General features: G+C 37.0%; 1 protein-coding gene across 1 annotated transcript; it reads left to right on the top strand.

Moving 5' to 3' along the window:
* Positions 1 to 279: 279 nt before the first annotated feature.
* On the top strand, positions 280 to 19054 carry LOC132139697 (A disintegrin and metalloproteinase with thrombospondin motifs 15-like). The gene is made up of 8 exons (XM_059548252.1): positions 280 to 1410; positions 10496 to 10628; positions 11560 to 11727; positions 15059 to 15345; positions 15772 to 15949; positions 16131 to 16306; positions 17516 to 17691; positions 18072 to 19054. Exons 1-8 carry the CDS (start codon positions 472 to 474, stop codon positions 18889 to 18891), a joined length of 2877 nt encoding a protein of 958 aa, XP_059404235.1. The 5' UTR covers positions 280 to 471; the 3' UTR covers positions 18892 to 19054.
* Positions 19055 to 22367: the final 3313 nt, after the last annotated feature.

Raw genomic sequence — 22367 nt, 5'->3', positions numbered from 1 at the left:
TTAAAAATTAAGATCACTTAAATACAATATATTGAACTTTGCAAGTTATAATATATGCCTCATTCATGTGCTGTCCTCTCCTCAAGTCATTGTTTGGATGCTGTAAATGTAGTGGGAGGAAACCCCGGCTCTTGGAGCGCTGCGCTCATGATGCGAAAGCTCAGAGCCACTAGTTCCTGGCTTAACCTTAAAACTAAAGCCTACCCAATGAGCGCACTCGAGCACCTCCCCAAAATCTTATGATTACAAGGCTGGATGTTTACAAATGACGCGCGCGCATAAAGGCGATACATGAGCAGAGCTGCTTCAGTATACAGGTACAAGAAAGGGATGGATCACAGACCGGCGGATTTCACTCTTTGTGGACGCGCTAAGTCAAACTTTTAGTGCAATCGCATCCTGGAATATTGATGTATTTACATCTCACTGCCTTTCTCATTTCTCAAAATCAAAGTTTTTTAGCGCACAAACATGTTTTTGTTGCTAAGGTCAGTTCTTCTTGTTAACGTGTTTTATGCTCAACTGGACATTGTGTATTCTATGCAGAGTCAGTTGTGCGTGCCCGTCAGACTGGATCATGTAAAGAACAATTTGGTCAGTAATGAAGTCTACACGTTGCCGCAAACGGTTGCGTTCAAAATAAGTGCATTTGAACAAGATTTTGTACTCGAATTACAGTCGGACTCCAGCTTCATTGCGCCTGCTTTCTCGACGCACACCGACGCAACTGCTCACAATTCCGCGCATAGTGAAGATATGAGCCGGTGTTTTTATGCCGGTGAAGTGAATTCTGATCCCTATTCATATGCAGCGCTTAGCTTGTGCAAGGGACTGCAGGGCGCATTCGGTTACGATGGCTGGGAATATTTCATCAAGCCGGCTTTAAACGACACCGACTTGGACAGTATGCATGCGCATCTCATCAGCCGCAGATCTAACGCCAAACTGAGTGGCAACTCCACGTCAAGATGCGGCGTGGACAGCGGTGTGACCCAAACCGTTGCACAGTCCTTGGCGAAGTTTAAGCACCTGAAGGAACAACACATGAATAACGTCACTATGTCAGTTCTGAAAAACCGCTCGAAGAGATTTGTCTCCATTCCGCGTTATGTAGAGACATTAGTGGTGGCCGATGAATCCATGGCCAAATTCCACGGTGACGACCTCAAGCATTACGTGCTGACCTTAATGTCAGTGGCAGCTAAGCTTTACAAACACCCCACTATTCTTAACTCTATCAACATCGTGGTTGTCAAGTTTATGGTGATTAACGAGGAAGAGAAAGGACCCAAGGTTTCCGGGAACGCGGCGATGACCCTGCGTAATTTCTGTACCTGGCAGAAGAAGATGAACAAAAATAGTGACAAGCATGCGGAGTATTGGGATACGGCCATCCTTTTTACAAAGCAGGTAAGGTGTAATGCGTCTTTGGTCAATAGGGTGCAGTATGAGACTCAACGAATCCTGGAATGATCCTGCTCATGTATCTTTTGGTAATTAAGCTATATCAAGATGGCAGGCAACAAGAAACAAAACTGAACACCACACAGTTTGCTGCAATTTACTTACCCAATAATAATCAAACCAATTTTGACATGATTCATGATGACATTGTAATCACAGCTTTTAAGGTGAACTGCATAAGCAGGTGTTTTAATTGTTATTTGTAAAAAAAAATGCTTTTACTCTAACCTAAATGTTTTTATCTTAGCACTGGTACTTAAAGCTTGGTTAAATTCTGAACTATGTTTTGTATCTCACAGAGTAATGGGCAGGCTGCAACATGAGTGGCCTCTCCAGATAACCTGCAGTTCCCATCGTGCTTATAAGAGTTGTTAAGGTCATTGGTCACTTCTGCCTTTGAGCTATTGCCCTGTATCGGCACTGCGAGTAGGAATGCGTGATCTAAATCAGCAAAGATACAATTCACATATGCAGAATACTTAGCAGAGGGCTAAAATTTATCAAGGCTCATTGTCTCCTCCTACATTTTTGCAAATCTTCAGTAAAATACCTACATATAATTCAACCCAACCTTAATTCCCTTTTACACAGATTATGATTATTGGGACAAATTATCAATTAATAACATGGTTCCTTGCGCAATACTATGTTATAACCTCAAAACACCTTTACCATGGATCATGACTTGCAAACTAATACATTCTGACATTTGCAGCACATGACCAGGTCCATATGACATATATGTTATATTTATGGGCCTTTGGATTTGAAAATACAGTGGAGAGATGACAGGAAAGTATTGGGGTGTACAGAGGAGAGCAGGATCAGCAAAGGACCTCAAGGCAGGATTTGAACTCGGGTCACTGTGAATGCAGCTGCACTATATGTCGATGCATTAAGCACGAGGCTATCGGTGCTGACCCATATGATTTTTCTGACATAGTAAACGTGTTCATGTTTATCTTTTTTATAGTAAAACTGAACACCCTCTTAGCAGCACTCACTGGACTTTGAAACACTTTGAAAGTGTTGCAAAACATGTAAGAAACAATTTAATATTTTGCAGAAACGTCACAGGCACTGTTTTCCGGTAAGCCTGGAATTTGGACTATTGTTTAAATTAAACTAAATGCAGTATTTTGAAAAGACTTACTGGCTTTACTGGTTACCAACTTGTATATAATTCAGTAGCATCAGCTTCCTATAACTTTACGTTTTCCTGCCTTTATTTAACCCAACCCATTTCAGTATTGTTATCAGCTGTTTGTCAATGACATTGACCAGGGCAATATTAAGGAATGGCTGGACAAAGCTTAGCATTCAGTCCTCAATGTTATGCACACCTAAACCCCTGCTTTGTAAAGACTCACCCATGAACTAATTTTATGCTGTCAGCTGTTTTTTTAGGAACGCTTGTATGTGTGAAAACATTTCCAATTCCAAACACATCAGATGAGCACAACCATTGTATCCTCTGGCAATCTGCTGCAGTTACACATGACCTGAGCTGGACATCCAGACCAGTCATGTCTGCCTAGTCTAGATGACAGCTGTAGTGAATCATTCTGAGGAGAGTAAATATTTTATTGCTTTTTCTCCAAAGGGAACTTATGAAGCATTTTAGCAAGAGAGCAGAGTTACTCCCTACATTCTTCCACTCATTATGTTTATCACTCCCTGTGGCCAGAGAGAGATTGTCAGGTTCCTCCGTGGTCTTGGATGACTCAAGATGAGTTGGAGAGGGGCTAGACTTGTACATCTGCTAACCTATATTAAAGTTTCCAAACTGAGTATGGTGTGATTATCCAAGTCTGCATAAATAATACAGAGAGAAAATTAATGAAATTACAAATGTAAATTGATGAGCAAATGAATGGATGGATGGAAAGGATGATGGTTGATTAGATGAATAACATTACAGAAGGTATATATTGAATGTACAGGCATACTAAATATAAAACTACTATAAAACTGTAGATTGTGCAGACAATTAAATGAAGATGATCACATTATTTAGTTAATGCATTGCAACCTACATGTATCATATTAAATTGCTAAAATAATACTATTAGTTGCTGTTTTCCATTCAGTTAATAAATTGGGACTAGAGCTTTAACTCTTCAAAAAAGGGCCAGAAAAGAATCATAAAAGCAGCTCATATGATGCATGCATTATTTCAAGTCTTCTAAAGTCACTAGGTTTTTAATAATGTGATCACAAATCAGATTGAATCAGTTCTTGACTTAATGAGGACTAACTTCAGATGACTTGAAATAAATTGTACTTCATGGTTAGTTTGCATCCTTGTTGAAGTTTTAAAGTGCCTTGTACTTGAATGGAAAAGTATTACAAGTAAATCTTTAGATTTTTCTTCTTTTGTGTTCAACTGAAAGAAAGTCGAATGGGTTTGGAACAGCGTGAGGGTGAATAAATAATGACAGAACTATATCTTTAATTTATTTATGTCAGCAAGGCCAATGTATACAAAAGAGGTAAAGGGAGTTTCATACACTAACGGGAAGTGTCAAATTCAAACGATCTGACTCTTTACCCCTCTTTTTCCTCCTACCTCCTTTCAGTCTGTTTCCCATTACAAGTATTTAATGAGGGAGAGGCTGAGGGAGGTGAAGAAAGAGAAAAGCAGGAAAGATAGAGAGGGAAAACCTATGTGCCCACTGTGTCCAGGCCCACCTGCTGCAGAGCTCCAATCCCAGCTGCAGCCTGAGAATAAAACCATATCTTTCCATTCAGGTTGTTCTGTTATGACCTCATTTTCTGTCAAATGATGTAGTGGCATCAAAATCAGTGGATTATTGTAGGTATTTTAATCACCAATTAAATATTATGGCAGCAAATATGATTTTTAATAAGTACATTTGTTGCAAGAAACAAGAAAAGTCCCAGAATGAGTCACTACTGCCCTGTCATGCAAAAATGCAATGGTTCATGATTAATAAAAACCAGAGCAAAAGTTGTAACTAGGCCACTGTTGCAAGAGAGACTGAGAGTCTTGATATATGAGAGATATGGGAACATGTAATATAACTATTACAAAACTATAACATTTACAAAGCTCTACATGCAACTGCAGCACAATAACTAAAGTTTACAGTGTACATGTGTAATAGCATTAAGTTCACAGCATCACATTTATGAACCAAATAATCAAATTAACTATCATCATTAACTGCCCAGTAAAGACTACTTTCTTCAACATTGAATAAGCTAAATTAATCTATTTTGTATCGTAAAGTTTGCTTTTTGTGTACATTCGATATGGAGATTGAACATTCTGTTGAGGTCTTATTTTTGGTTGTAAATATATCTGTATACTCATATACTTGACGTTTAATGTAGAACATTACTGGTATTTTATAATAGATCCTTGTGTTATGTAATTTAGGTAATTGGGAACAGCAAGCCAGCTAAAAGGTTTGACTCAGCTGTTCATCACAGGGACAAAAAGGCACATCTGAAGTTTATTTGGATTCTCTAAATACAGCCCTTATCAAAGGCATTTGTTCACTATGTGAGACACTTATGGAAAGTGAAGGATTTGCATTGATAGCATTATTCTTTAAGAGTCAAGCATTTAAGCATTTTTTTAACATAAATATAGGACCCACAACCACATCTAACTCTAAATTTTTTTTTTTTAATTACTGGTAAAAATTTACCAGCATCAAACTTGTGCAGCATCTGCCTTCTCAATATGTTCCTTAGCTAGCTGGCAAAAGTAACCAACAGCCTTGGGCTATAGACCAATCTCCTATTTTTATATAAATACATATTTGGTTTGAAAATGATCACTAGCTCAGAGTTTGTTGACTGCCATGTGAGCTTGTTTTTTGCAGTTCCTGTGGTTCTCAAGTTTGTCACATGGTATGATTTTAAATAAACCTTTTCATTGCGCTTGTTGGGTAGTGGAAATTCAGAACCAAATAAAATAAGACGGCAAAAATGAAATGCCTCAAATATTGTTGCAATCATTATTACAAGAAAAATCTCATTTTTGTAATGTTTAAGAACTACAGTGTAAATTGCTATGTGGCCTGTATTTAATTATGTGCTTGTTTGCATAGACACTCTGTTGGAAGTGTACATCTACCCGGGTGGCTAACCATATAACCACTACCGCCCGCAGGGGTAGTGTAGGATAGTTTATCAGAGAAAGTACAACAACGATATAGATAGAAAGTGCGAAGGAAGGCAAGAGTTAGCAAGAGAGGGAAAAAGTGAGAGAAATGCACATATGGAACAGTTTTGATTTTATAAAGGCATAATGAAAGTCGTATGTTTGCAGTGCTGGATGCCAATTGGGTCAGCTCTGCTTGTGGAGAGTATGGGCAAGTTTTCCCCCTGTTTTGCAAAGGATAAAGAGATTTCTTGCCAAACATAGAGGTTGGATAAAAAATAAAAAATAAAAATGGATAAATAAGTTAATTGAAATGACATGGGAGTCTGCTCTCATTGCTTATCTAACATTGTCAGTGCACACAATTAGCTAAAGCGGAGCCTAAAATGGTCTGGTTCTGTTTTCTCCACCTGGCACAGGCAGATGGCTAGAATCCAAAAGGCTCATACCATATTTTATTTCCAAAGCATGTCATCAGGCACTTGGAGTCTGAACTCTGGAGGAGGGGGATGAATAAGTGGGGAAGATTGTATAATGAATTCACTGGATACAATGGAATAATAAATTGATCAGATAGCATCTTAAATGGATGCTGATAAATATATCATAGAAAAAATAAAACATTGATCACATCTTATAATTTTCTTCACATTTCATTTAACAGTGCATCACGTTTTAAATCCAGGTCACACAAGTGCAAGTTTCTCAGGACAGGGTTCTGGTCTACAGTGTTTCTTATTTCTAATCAGATGTTTTATATGTCTTATTTCATGATAATATTTTTATTTGAGTTTAGAAAATTAGCAAATTCTAATAATACATTACACTATTATTCTCACAGCTGAACTGCAGGTGATATATGAATAAGATGCAAGGTTTGGATTGAAGAAGCGCAACTGTTCATGAAATTGTCCATCAATATTTCTCCAACCTCGGTCCTGGAGGGTCTGTGTCCTGCAGAGTTTAGCTCCAACTTGCCTCAACACACCTTCCTGGAAGTTTCTAGTATGCCTAGTAAGACCTTGATTAACTGGCTCAGGTGTGTTTGATTAAGGTTGGAGCTAATCTCTGCAGAACAGCGGCCCTCCAGGACCGAGTTTGGAAACTTCTGTTCTAGAAGTTTCTGAACTACATATGATCAAAGTAACAACCTAAACACCAAACTGTGAACAACCACAATTGTTCACGTTCTTTAGTAATCCAATCAGCAAACCATCTGCATTCAGATTTGTTTGTGTATGTTTGTAACTAGAGCAGAATGACTCATTTAAGCACTAATGTAAAGTCAAAATTCCTTGTGCATAAAGCAGCTGGTGTTGAGGCAGTGTTGGCTGGAGTGATTTAGAAAGACAGGTCACACCTTTCCTGTTATATGCATTTGTGGGAAGAGGTCATGTTGCCTTCATTTAATAATAGGCTACATTTTTTGAAAAATTGGCAACATTGCCGTATTTTCATCCTGTGAGTGTAGTCAGGTCCCAGAGTGAGTCACATTTTGTCAAACTAAACTAAACTAAACTGAATTTTCTGGTGGATGCCATTTTTACAGACTAGTGTTTGTTTCATGTACAATTAATTTTGCCTTGAATAAAAATGTATTACTGCATTTGTTATCTGTCTCAGATCAGTTGTCGCACAAAATGATGTTTTAATACACTCCCAACCAATATATTTATGGCAGATGTCTGACTACAGGGAAGCATTTGGACATGGTTAATGTTTGAACAAGATATCCATCGTCTTAAAAGACCAAGGAGACTTCATGATTAGTCCCATGATGATTCTTGGGAGTTAGCAGCTGGATTCACATACATCAAGAAATTGAGAGATTGTGAGAACCAGGTCAAATTAAAGGGGACCACCATTTTTTATTATTTTGTACAGTTCTCTGAGGTCCACTTATAATGTTATCAAGATTTTTACATAAAAAATATAATTTATAAGTAATAGGCTATTTTCTGTTTGGTTTTGACCCCCTCATTCGGAAAGTGAATAGGAGTGGTGGATTGTAGACTCGGAAGTAAATGCCCAGTGCTATGATTGGCTTACAGTTGTATATGTTTGACAGCTTACATCCTTCACAGATGAATGCTGCTGTGATTTAGGATAAAAACGCAAAAATACTCTGGACATATCAAATGATCTATAATAACTGACAAAGCCACACATAATTAAAACAACATGAGTAAAATGTTACTCACACTTGTGTGGTGCAACTTTACTGTCGGATCAAGTATAGTCATGACAGCCTTGTCTTTTTGTTTCAATCTTTTTGAAAATACTATGTCAAATTGTGCTTTCTTTGTAAACAAATCTGCTGTAAAATGAAGCGAACAAAGGACAGAGTTCAGTAACACTTTCTTTGAAGCCCATATTTAAAAGGGTATTCTTAAGGTATTATAATGAATGCATAATGCTAAATTATGTTTTAATGTTATGTATTAATAATAAATTCATAAATAATCATAACAAAAAGTATAATACATTGTAATACTTATGTATTTGTGGTTATAACTTTTAAGAGCATGATTATTTATAACACACAATTAATACCATATTAAATCCACTTAATTTATAATGGATTATCTCAGTATCTAATCTGCACAGTATCTTACTACATCTTGTAAGTGCTTAGGAGTGGTTGAGTGTATATGGGTGTTTCCTGTGAGGAAATGTTAATTGTGCTGTGACCTAGTTTAAGATCAGTCATAATACTTTTTTTTTTTATTACATTACATTTTATTTTGATGGTCCCCTAAGTCTATTGATTAAGCAACTTTGCAACTACTGTACATGCCAACTAACTCTCATTTAAAGTATTAGTAGACTTACTGGTTAAGGTTAGGGTTGGTAGAATAAGTTGACGTACTTGCAAAGTTGCTTATAGTCAGTATAGTGTCTGCTGGGGAACCATCCAGTAAAATGTTAGCAGATATTTAGCAGACATACTACCAATACTACAATGACTTCTAGTTGACAGGTAGTTGTGCAAGGTTACTTATCAATATTTATCTAAAGGGTACCATCAAAATAACCGTACTGATATTACAATAAAAAATAGTTTAAAGGAAATGTGAAATGTTAATTTTGTTTGAGAAATAAATTATTATTATTATTATTTATAAGTGGTCTTTGTTTTCTTTAAGTAAAATAAAGTTACTTTACTTACAGTAGACAAAGAACACATAAATGATAAGACCGCATTATAAAACCTTTTGGGTGTTTTCAAGAAGACTTTGTATTTGTCATTTTAAAGTAAAAACACTGATAAGATGTACTAAGTTATTGTGCAGATCTTAAACAATGGCAAGATATGAGACTTATAATACATTATAACTATGGGAAATATAATTTATTGTAACTTAAGTGGATACAAACACTTTTTGCAATTAATTTCATATTTTTGTGCTAAAATTTGCTAATTATTATAAATTATCCTAATTACAGCTATAATTTCAGTGTTTAATTTAGTCCAATTGGATGCAGGACCTCTTTTAAGAGTTTGTATTTTTAATAAATAATCAATAAATAACATGCTGATTAATAAAATATGTAAATTTGTGTATTTTCAGTGTCATCAAATACACTTAAAATACACGTATATCATAGTATAATACATAAAAAACGGTTCTTATGCTTATTTATGAGATGATACAACATATCAGTTTTATATATAATGCATTATTCATTCATTATAATGCCTTAAGAATACCCAAATTATAAATCTGGGCTTCATAGAAAGTTTTACCCTGAGGTCTTACTGATATGGTCTGAATCTAAAAAATAAAGTTCATCCACTCTTTTCTAACATTTGGACCTCTAATATGTCAAAAGATCAATGGAACTTTGATTTCTCAGATCATGACCCCTCTAAGAGAGAGAGAGAGAGAGAGATGTAAAATCTAAGAAGACCAGAAGAAACGCTTCGTCTTTGTAGACTTCAATTTTTACTTAAAAACTTTTTGATTGTTATGTATAAATTTGAGTAACATGTCACACTGATTTGGAACTTCGTCCTAGACAGTGCAATTTAATATGTGGTAAAAATGTCAGAGTCTTAGGGCTTCTTAGAGCAAAATGAGTTTTTGAGGGTTAAATGGGGGTTATGCTGTTGAATAACAGGAACTGTTTCACCCCAGTGTTGTGAAACTTCTGTTCCCTTTAAGTGTGTTGTGGCCAGAGAGGAACTCTACTTTTAATACTAAGGTTACGACCACAGTCAATGCTAGTCCTTTTTTGGGAGTTGGTATACTGTAGGGTGTTGCACCATGGGATAAGGGTGACCAGCAAACCTGCTATTATGATGTTGAGTCTGTAGGGCTCAGATATTTTGAGCAAATCCATTTTAAACTTTGGAAACACAATATAGGTCAGTCGGAAATTTGGACTGAGATACTGCATTTTTGACCAATAAAAATTAAAGATATTTTGAGCATGTGAAATATTTCTATTTCAATTAAAAGCACATTCTTCTAGCTACCTATTTCCTATTTTTCACTCACTGTTTTTCATTCAGTGTTAGTGTGATTCTTCAGTTAAATTTACTTGAATATCTGTGTGACCATTTTTTTGTTATTATTATTAATATATAACTTTACACCAGGATTTATGTGACAATGATTGAAATATATGCCATTGGTTGATTTGCCCAGCAGTATCAATTTATATATTTGCTGAATATTCAGCTGTAAATTTAATCTAAATAATTTGGTTTTAGATATGTACTTAAGGCTAAAAGCATATAAAAATTAATAATTCAAATTACAATTACCTTTTTATGGGTTAAATATGCTCAATATCATTTGTACTCACAATGACTTGACAAATCCTCATTTAGAATGTAAAAAAAAAATCAGAATAAGAATGATGACCACAATGTATATTCTACTGATCTAGGACCTGTGCGGAGCCTCAACATGTGACACACTGGGTATGGCAGATGTCGGCACCATGTGTGATCCCAAGAGAAGTTGTTCTGTGATTGAAGATGATGGGTTGCCATCTGCCTTCACTACTGCCCATGAGCTTGGTAAGTGTAAACAGTTCTGGCAGTTAAAATCCCGTTCCTTTTCTCCATTAAAAACCTTTCAAGAGAGACCTATACTGTACAGTACCATGAGCTACAAGATTGTTAAACAATGATGTATGCTTCTGTAGAAACAATGAGTCAACATGACTGACTTCAATTTTAAACTAAAAAGCAGTTAATAGCAGATTTGTCTGTTAAAAAACTGCATTACCCATAATTCCTGGGTCTTCTTTGCCCCTTCTTAACAGTTTTTCCTGTTATTAAAATTGTCCGTTAATAAACTTAAAATATTGATTTAATACATTGCACACATAATATCACTGACTATGACTTAAACTAACCACAGTTTCTACACTTGCATTTATTTAATCACTTCTGGCATAAGCATGATGCTCCAATAACAAGCCTTTTTCATGATCATTTATCATATTTGGAGGTGCCAAAATCTCTGAACTGAATGCTTGCCAATCCTACTCAATATGTGGGTCTAGAACCAGTGATTTAAGCATTCAAATCATTTGGATGATCTCCACAACATCGTCCCAGAGATGATGTTCATTCAGTTTAGATGATCTCAGTGGAGCAGCTGAGGAAAGATAAGCTCTATTGAAGTGGCTTATTTCCCTGTAGGAAACCTCATAGGCGGTTTTGCAAAAGTTTCCTCTCAAGGCCAGGAAGGAAATGTGGGGAGATGTTGGAGGTACTGTAGAAGTGACTCAGCATAGTTGTGGTCCGACTGCTGACAGTAAAATTGTATTGGAATGATTGGTGATTTAAAAGGCAAAAATCTAAATTTACGTTTAGATAATTTCTTGAGATGGTTCATTTACATCAGTGTAAAGTGTTGACACACATAGCATTTGTTTTTTTGTCTTTTTTTCCCTCATGTCCTCACTTCTTTCTTCTTTCCTTTACTCCTGCAATGCTACAGGACATGTCTTCAATATGCCACATGATAATGTGAAGGCATGTGAGGAGGTGTTTGGCAAGCTGCAGGACAATCACATGATGTCTCCCACTCTGATCCGAATCAACCGCACCAGTCCCTGGTCACCATGCAGTGCTGCTATTATCACTGACTACCTGGACAGTGGACACGGTAAATAAATGAAAGCAATACTGTGAATTTTGGCAATATGTGAAAGCTACAAATTATCTTTAATGTGAACCAAACCCCCTCAAAGTAAACCTACTGTAGGTGGCCTGAATATGGTTCGCTTAATATCAATTCTAAATGCAACTATATTTCCACTTTTGCATAATGTCAAATATGTTTGGCCTTTATACAGTAGGTTACCATACAAGGGTAATGCCATATGAAATTGAAGAACAACAACACAGCAGTACTGAAATACTGTATAACACTATTTTTTGACACGATTAATCTATCAAAAATGTAATATGCTGAAATTAGTCTTTAAATGTGTATATATCAAATGTTTATATCTAAGTGCATGTGTTCAGTTTAATTTTTTTAGTGAAAGTGACGTGACATTCAGCCAAGTATGGTGACCCATACTCAGAATTCGTGCTCTGCATTTAACCCATCCAAAGTGCGCGCACACACACACACACACACACACACACACACACACACACACACACACGCACACACACACACACGCACACACACACGCACACACACACGCACACACACACACACACACACACACACACACACACACACACACACACACACACACACACGCACACACACACACACACACACACACACACACACACACACACACACACACACACACACACACACGCACACACACACGCACACGCACACACACACGCACACACACACACACGCACACACACACACACACTGTGAACACACACCTGGAGCAGTGGGCAGCCATTTATGCTGCGGCGCCCAGGGAGCAGTTGGGGGTTCGATGCCTTGCTCAAGGGCACCTCAGTCGTGGTATTGAGGGTGGAGAGTGCACTGTACATGCACTCCCCCCACCTACAATACCTGCCGGCCCGAGACTCGAACTCACAACCTTTCAATTGTGAGTCCGACTCTCTAACCATTAGGCCACGACTTCCCCTTAAGAGACTTCTTTCAAAAACAAAAGCATTAAAAAAAAAAATCTTACTAAGACCTTTTGAATAGTTGTGTATATGAGCATGCCCATGGCTAATAGTGATGAGTGAGTCTGGGTTTAACATCTCAGTGTTGGTGCTTTCTGAAAAGCTGTCTTCAAAGAAATAAACATCTCAAGGTCAGCTTACGTTACAGCTTGCAGATTTAAATGTTTGTGTTTCAGTGAAGGTTTACAGTGGGGTCACTAGGGGATTCAGAACTCCTCTTAGGGATGATATTTGGCTTAAAATACTGGAAGAAAAACATAAATATTGAATTTGGGTAGGGGTTAATATGAATGTATTTCTGAGAAGTGACTGTCTTCAGAAAAGTTTCAAATTTTCTTTTCTTCTTACCTCAATAAAATACATATTATAGGAGTGTTTGTATATGCAGCGCTGCTTGTGTAGAACAGAGAGATCTGCTGTCAAAGAGTGAATTCGCATTTTCATTCAGCCCCTCTTCGGTTTTTGTTTTGTGCAGTTGCATCATGTTGCAGATAGTTTTTGATTGTTTAAGACCAGTTTGGCGAGTAACAAATAAAATTAACAATCAATAAATTAAAAAATAAAACTCCTGATAAGTGCAACCTTAACTGGAACAGTTACACCTTCCTGAAAACCTGAAATATCACAGTATTGACTCTATTTGTGCTAAATAGTTATCATTTATTACAATACAAGGTTACGGTCCTTAATGAAAACAAGATGTCCTAATTAATTAGTTTGTTTGTTTGTTTTGACAAGGCCAGTGAAATTTTTGCAAGGGCAAGTAAAAAATTGGGCCAGTAGAAATTTCTCCTAGCTTTGAGCTTTGTCTATCAAAATCAGTATCATAACACGTGTGCACAGAATTGTATAACAAGTCAGTTACAGAATAAATTTTTAAAATGCAAAAAATTAAAAACTGTATTAAAAAAAACTGACTTTGAATAACATAACTGTATAGTCAAAAACTGAGTCCCAAATAACGCACTATACACTATGCACTTTTACATAGTGCACTTGTACATAGTACTTCTGCACCATGTACTCAACCATGTAGTGTATGATATATATAATGTTATTTTGTCATTCATTAATGGAATCTGATAGCCCCTCTCCCTTCACTACATAATTAAAGTTGTGATAGTTGAGTGCACACTTAGAGCCATATTTTAAAGATCTAAGCGCATGGTCTAAAGCATATGGCGCAAGTGCATGTAGGGTGTGTCCGAATCAACTTTTGCTAGTTTAATGACGGGAAAAAACGGTCAGTGCACTGGTCGCATGGTCCAAAAGGGTTATACCTATACTCTTAATGATTTTTTTTGGGCGTAGCGTGCAATAAACCAATCAGAGTCTCATCTCCCATTCCCTTTAAAGGCCAGTTGCGCTTGCGCTATTTACATGGCAGAATTTGCAAGAGCAAAGACTGATCACCTCTCCAGAGAGGAAAGGTTCTGCTTGTGTGCGAGGTTTAAGGGCACGAGCGAACACAATCCTTTCATATTTAATAATTGGCATGCTTGTGCGCTGCTGCGCATCCCTGTGTGTAATAAGAAGAGTGTTTGTGTGGTGTTCACGCATCTATAAGTGCATATTACTAACGTGCTCTTTAATTATATAAAAAAATTGCGCCATTGACTTTAGACCAGGTTTCAGTTGGTTATTTAAATGCATCATTCGTGTAGTTAAAGTGCACTTTTCAGTGTATGGTTTTGGGTATTCACTATAGAATACCAAAGACGTGTCACTTGTATAATCTTGAATGGGGAAAAATGCAGTGTTCAATATTGGCACTCTATCGAAGGGAGCCCCACCTTCTGAATAAAAGAGCCAATCACTTATCGGTAAAGTCATCGCGTCACTGCACCTGCCATTAGAAGTCCTGGTTGCTATAGAAACAGCATTCTGAGATGCACGCTTAGGACTGGGCATGCACACTGGCTGGTCTAGCCTGAAAAATAAGCTTTTTTAAATGCTATTCAAGCAAAAGAAACAACAATTATGAGACTGTTGTTCTCAGATTTCATTGGTAATTTCAGATATGAAATTTAATTGTAAGCTTGGTGAACACTTTGTGACAATTTTACGTTTCCCCGAATCAAAGAGACAGGAGCTGCACATGCCCGAGAGGAGTTTCAAAGATGGTCGCCAAGTGAAATTACTGGCCTTAAAGGGCCTTGTTGTGTTAGGGTGAGCTGAGCAAGTCTTGCATATGTATTTCCTGATTTGATTGACTTTTAATAAAGATTTACAGGTAAAATGAGTGTAAACAATAGTCTCTGAAGTGTTGTAAATACAATTTCATACAACTGTGTGTAACACTCTCTTATTATTTGACATATTTGCAGGCGATTGTCTGCTGGATCAACCTCAGAAACCGTTAGCTCTTCCAGATGTGCTCCCAGGTGCATCCTATGGTTTAGAGCGGCAGTGTGAGCTTGCCTTCGGTGCCGGTTCAAAGCCTTGCCCATTCATGCAGGCACCATGTCAGCGCTTGTGGTGTACAGGGAAGACCCGCGGGCAACTTGTGTGCCAAACAAGACACTTTCCATGGGCAGACGGAACCAGCTGCGGGGACAGACAGCTCTGCATGAGGGGCACATGCATGGACAAACAAGAGATCGCCAAAACTAAGGTAGCTTCACACATTTCATACAGTATCTCAAATACTTGTATGGATGGATGAACACTAAATATACAAACTGTCACTGCTGTTTTGATCATGCTCATTTGCAGCATTCAGAATTTTAGAAAAGAGTATTTACACTTTTGTTGTATGAACACATTCAATGCATTTTATAGGAACTCTCACTGCAGTGTGAAAGATGTCATGTGACCACAACAGCGATTGAACATACCGATGTCAGCCTGTTAAACATACTTCACTTGACCTGTTCTTTGGTATATTTGCCCTGTTGCTTAGCGATCTTGAACATGACCCGTGAAAAAGATCTTAGTGGCCAATTCATTTGGGGTTTAGAAGTAAAATAGAGTCTGTTGTTCAATGTTAAAGATCAAGCGAGTTGTGACAAACCCCTCTTTCCTGTTTCTTCTGTATTAGGTGGATGGCAGATGGGGTAAATGGGGGCCGTTTGGTACCTGCTCCAGAACTTGTGGAAGTGGAGTGCAGCTGTCAAAGAGAGAGTGTGACAACCCTGTCCCAGTCAACAGTGGAAAATACTGCCTGGGAGTAAGGGTCAAATACCGCTCCTGCAGCCTCTTCCCATGCCCTGAAACAGGTTTGAAACCCTTTCAAAATGTTTTCTCTCTATGGTACACAAAATCAGCATCAGTGTAAACAAAAGTAAACAAGGATAATTGTATTATTTGGAATCATTTATGCTTTTCTGCATTGCATATGGAATAAAATAAGCATTTCAAGAATGTGCTCCACTTTAATCTGCCTCATTGTCATTTTAGGCAAGAGCTATCGTGAGGAGCAGTGTGAAGCTTACAATGGGTTTAGTCTGAATACTAACCGGCTTACCCCCTCTGTGGTGTGGGTCCCCAAATATTCTGGTATTTCAGCTAAAGACACATGCAAGCTGATCTGCAGGGCAAATGGAACAGGCTACTTCCACATTCTTGCACCAAAGGTGGGCAATTAAAGTGTTAACAACCATCTATCATGTTTAGAAGTTATAAAAAAAAACAATATTAAAAAGAAGTTTGGGTTTAAGGCATCAAAAAATATATCAGTTTTATCAGTTCATGCAGTGGAAAATATTAGTTAATCTAATAATGGGGCCTATATATTTTAACTAGGATTATATAATTTAATATATTAGCTAAAAAAATATATAAACTAAGAATCTCATGAATAAGGGCTTCTCTCACTGGAGTTTATTAAACTTGAGTGCATTATGGAGGATAATCTGTCAGTGAGTCTGGAAGACTATAACATGAAGTGAATTTAACACACCTTAACACCACAAAATACATTTGCAATAGTTTGGAAAATTAAAGGCTACACATGCAATCTCAGAACAGTTATGAGTTATTAAACATTCATCTAAGAATTTATTGAAAGGAAAAGAATCATTAAATTAAAACCATATATTACGATGTGGATGAGCATACCTGCTGTTTGCTGGCTGCTTTGTGTCAGATTTCACTACAGACAGACAGACAGACAGAACTGATGAAAGTGAAAAGAAAAATAAAGATAAAGAAGGTGAAAGGGCCTATCCTTGCAATATACTGTTGTGCAGAGTGAAACTGTACAGATGCAACAGACATGCTGTTTTAACAGGGATTTGACATCGAAGAAACCATGCAGAGCCTGTATTCTTAAAGAGACAGCAATTAATTTTAATCTGCTAAAGACATGTTTTGCCAGAGGCAAAAAATCAAAAGAAAGAAATAAGCAATACCAAAGGCTAGACTGCATTTTAATTCAGTAAGCCCCGTTGCTAATTTGAAGTGTAATTCATCCATAACAAATGGTTAACATAATAGGGACAGAAATAGCTTAATAGTAGACATGCTAGACTCATTTGTTTCAATGCACCTCCACACACAGTATATTGTTATAGTTAGAAATCAGTCTGTTTTACAAAGCTGCTCTAAAACTGAGCAACAGGAACCATTAAAAATATTTTTCTAATGTACATATACTGTATATGTAGCAAACATCTTCCTTTTAATCTACATTTTCAATTACAAAGAAAAAAAAGACATTTATTTAAATCATCAGTACAAAATAAATGGTTGTACAAAAATTGCCCTACATTTTTATCACCATAATATTATGTGTATCCACAAGATTGTTGGCATGCAAATAATTTTTTTCCTGCTTTTTATAGGTTGTTGATGGTACACCATGTTCTCCTGACTCCTCATCGGTCTGTGTCCAAGGCAAGTGCATCAAGGCAGGATGTGATGGAAAACTGGGATCCAACAAGAAGTTTGACAAGTGTGGTGTCTGTGGAGGAGATAATAAGAACTGCAAGAAGGTCTCAGGCCTTTTCACCAAGCCCATGTGAGTGTAGTTGGGTCACAAATAATCTGAAAATAATTAATGCATTGATTATTAACCTAATGTTTTTGGTAAGCCTGGGTATCAATACAGATTTCCTTATTTGATTTTGATTAGACTGATTATTTATGGTATTTTTTTGATGTCCTTTTTACGTACATATCTAAATTATACTGGACAGTGTTTGAGAATGATTTGTTTCATTAAAAGAACTTGTTCATAAGAATCGTTTTTGTGAATCAGACATTTATTGCCATTATTTTTAGATATGCTGTCACAATCCAGTACAGACTTCAAACGTGCATTGTGTGAAGTGATGTACTAAGAAAGAAAATAATATTCCAAAACAATTCTAATCCTTCTTCTGACCTTTCTCTTTTCAGGCATGGTTACAATTTTGTGGTCATGCTTCCTATGGGAGCGTCTAATGTTGACATCAGGCAGCGTGGCTATAAGGGCATTGTGAGCGATGACAACTATCTTGCCGTCAAGAACAGCCAGGGCAAGTACCTATTGAATGGAAACTATGTGGTTTCAGCCATGGAGAAGGATATTCTGGTGAAAGGGAGTCTGCTCCGCTACAGTGGAACAGTTTTCTCCTCAGAAACTCTTCAGGCTGTGAAGCCTCTGGGTGAAGCCCTGGTAATTGAAGTGCTCTGTGTGGGCCAGATGACACCTCCACGTATACGCTATTCTTTCTACTTGCCACGAGAGAGCAAGGATACCAAGGTGCAAAAGAAAGAAGAAAAGGTACGTGCCGAAAACAGTGTTCTTAGAGAAGAGGGCAGAATCAATAAAGGTGGAAAAGAGGCAGATCTTCTTAAGGACAAAATCTCACCTTCATATGTCAAAGATATTGCACCTAAACCAGGGAAGTGGGTGGTGGCAGGGTGGGATGTGTGCTCGGTTACTTGCGGTAATGGACTCCAGAGGAGGATGGTGCAGTGTCTTGGGGGAGATGGTGGGCCTGGAATAGACTGCGAGCCTTCACAAAAGCCCAGTGCTATTCGGGCATGTGGAGACCCTTGCCCCATGTGGGACGTGGGCAACTGGTCCCCCTGCTCCAAGACCTGTGGGAAGGGCTTCAAACGGCGCCTGATTCACTGCGTTACAAATGTGGGAGAGTTTCTTCCCAGGGAGAAATGTGCAGACAAAAAGAAGCCACAGGAGCTGGACTTCTGTTTATTAGCCACGTGTAAATAATCCCTCCCTTCCTTTATATTTCTACATGGACCTTCTATTTTGTCAAACTGCATATTCAACAGAGGAAAGAACAAAGAAAAAAGACTATATGTTCTGGTTTAAAGTTTAGAATTTGTCATCTGCCTGACAATGGGGAAAAAATTAACAGCTGTGGAAAAATAAATTACTGTCAAAAGATAGACAACTGAGATTGTGAGATAAACAGGCTTGAACACAAATGCAAATAGTACTCTACCTCTAACTCTAACCAAATTCTATATTACATCACCTGTAAATCATCAAGACTAGACTAAATTCATAATCATGCCTGATGTCATTAATATTCATAGGTATTTATAAGTAATGTTTACACAATTTTTTTTGTTTGTTTGAATATATGGGATAAAGACATATTGACAGCATCTAAAACATAAAAGTATTTAAGTTTGTTCTGCATCTAAAACTAAAACAAAAAAAAAACCTTTATGAATTCTTCATATTATTTTTTTTATTTTAGGAATACATTTGTATAGTTACATTTCACTATTATAACCTAATCCCCCCTCTACACTAAAGCTAACCACTTCTCATCAATACAAAGCACAACAGGAAGATAATTGTAGTGACAATTATTTTTACTACATTATACCATTTTGTAAACTTGTTTCATTAATTATACTGTAATGTTAAATGCAGTAAAATCAATGTATTCTATCAGTTCAATATTCTATAAAACTAAAAGGATTTTAAACATTTTTATTCCTATAAATCATTAATTGGGAACATTTACATTTTCGATGCTGTTAATATGTCAATAATGTAGGCCTACACGTCTATGTAAGCATATGGAAATTGATTAACCACACTATACAAATATTTGTGATTACTAAGGACATTGCTATCCAAGTCTCAAACATCAGTGTAATTATTAAGCATAAACTGCAAAAATCCATTGCTTTTAACTGAATGGATGACTCCCCCCTGCAGACATCAGTGTAAACATATCTATTTGTGGGAGCAATTGATGTTTGAAATGGTCATTAATGATTGTGTGCAGAGAACGCCAAACTAAATGTATTTCATCTGGGTTAAGAGAAACATTCCACAGGGTGTATAACATACTAGCCCACAAACACCCTTGAACTGCATGGAACTGGCTGTAGTCTACCCCTTTGATCCCCTCTGTTCTTCAAAACTCATGAGATGTGGAGAAAATTAGTGGGGAGCGATTCATTATTAACCAAAAATTAAGATCAACATCCAAAACTGAGACTGGAGTATTTGTAACAGAGTTTAATATTTGCTTAAAATTTTTGCTTTTTTTCACATTGCTTAAGGACTGAGAGGAAGCACGGCACATCAGCACATTCTTCATGTCAGCAAACAGGACTAAATATTAGCATTTTTTCACAAATAGAGCAAAGGAAGCCGGTTATCCCAATGCTTTACGTCATGCAAATAAATGAAGTCATCTGTGTACTATTATAACTGTAAGTCTTCTAGCTACTTTCCACATGGCCTTTCGTGAAATTCAGCGATCCACCTTTACTGCTGTAATATGACATGCAGTAACTCAGAGGAGCCATTTTGACAAAGTACAGATCATGGAAATGTTTAAGTCTTTGCCAATGTATTAGCCCCCTAAAACAGAAACAGCGAGGAGAAAACCAAAGCCTGTGTTTTATCAGTACGTGTGTGTTAGCATGTTAGCCGTCATGTCAATTCATCTCCTTGAAGTCACTGTTATTTAGCTCAGAAGACCTTTTTTTCTGGCCAGCATATTTCCAGCTGTCAGCCATGTTCTGTACTGCCAAACACACTCCCTCCTCATCCAGCTTTCAACCAGATCCCTTTGTTGTAATGCTGTTTATCTCCTCTACTCTACCTACCACTGAGCCAGAGGTGCAGCTGCTATAATCATGCCCTGTCTGGTACAGTTGCCATTTTAATTAAGTTATTAGTACTATTACAATGAATTTTAAGAACTGGTGGCACAAGGTTTTACAATGTGGTACCCTATGCTTTAGTGGCAAGTTGTTCTTTGGACACAGTAAGTGAGAATCCCTGTAATACGCTAAACATGTTACGTTCATGATCAAGGTTCGTCATAGTGAACATATCGTCCATCTAAAAGATGGTTTCTGTATTACTTAAATGCATATTTTTCTTTTGTGCTTTTGTACAGCAAAAGATTTCAATGTCCTGCATGGGCTTGTATACCATGTATACATCCATCTGGCTGTGCAGTCATGTAAATACCTATTATGTCTTGTTATACATTAATTTTTTTTTCTTTTTTTGTCATGCTTCAAGGTATTTATTCCAAATAAAACATTTAGAAATAATTTGCAGTCTGTGTAATTTTTCCTATTGTATTTTTTATACTTATAATTGTCTCTTAACTTTTGTTTGACCCAGTTGCAAACTTACCTGGATGTCTACATGCAGGAATAAAAAAAAAAGAAAGAAAGAAAGAAAGAAATATTTTCAAACTCCCGAGATAATGAAAGGAGAGAAAGATGGAAAAAAGAAGTAATATTTCAAGCTGTTGAATGTGACAGCTGCACGCTCATCATCTAGGGTGTTTGACCTCGATCAGATGATTATATAACTTGGAGAGTGATATCAGGGCCGTGCATTGTGGGTAGTGTGCCAGACTAGTGCAATTACATCAAGCAGAAAGCATTGTTCTGTCAGGGGCCAAAAACAATCTGATTTCAACTGACCTACATAAGGACCAGCATGGACTACAAAATAAGATTGGAGCGCAATGAAAGACAATTTACTTTCTTCTTCCTTGCTTTTATCTTCTTTTACCTTTTTTTTTTTTATCCTGATATGAAACACTGTTTGAGGTCCTCTTGATCCTTGAAAAAATATGCTGGTATTTCTTTGAATGCTTCGCTCATCTTTTAACACCATTTTTTCACACTGTTGTAGAAGGGCCTTTTTTTTCCTTCACTGTTTGTCAATATTCCACCATAACCACCCTCTATAACTCCCTGATGTTACATATCATTAACATACAAGAAAAGAAAATATAGCCTTCACAGTATAACACTGTCTTGATATCCTGTCTGAAACCACTGACCCACAATCCCTTGTCCATAAAACATTCTTTGGGGATCTCATATTCACCCACGTTTGATAGATGGAAGAGCAGAAAAATAGTTGAGGAAAGTTCTCTGTAGAAGCTATGTAAGAAATTCATATTTCTATTGGATTGGAGGAACTGGTGTTTTCCTGATGACGGCCATAACAAAAACCACAACCAAAATGAACTGGCAAGGACATTTGTACTCAGGAATTTCTGTGCCATTGTGTGGCATACCGTATTAACAATATTAGCAGAACCCCAATACAGAGTTTCCATAAAAGAGTAGACCATAAAGAACCAGAAAAGTGTGGAAAAGAAAGAAAGGAGGTGCTAAAGGAAGTGTAGTTTATAGTGCTGTTGTTTATGGTAATTAAAGTATTTTGTTCATGAAAAAGAAGTG

This window comes from Carassius carassius, chromosome 4 (genome assembly GCF_963082965.1).
Source record: "Carassius carassius chromosome 4, fCarCar2.1, whole genome shotgun sequence".
NCBI classification, from domain to species: Eukaryota; Metazoa; Chordata; class Actinopteri; order Cypriniformes; family Cyprinidae; genus Carassius; species Carassius carassius.
Note: the sequence above shows the minus strand (reverse complement) of the source record. Positions and strands in the feature narration are given on the sequence as shown.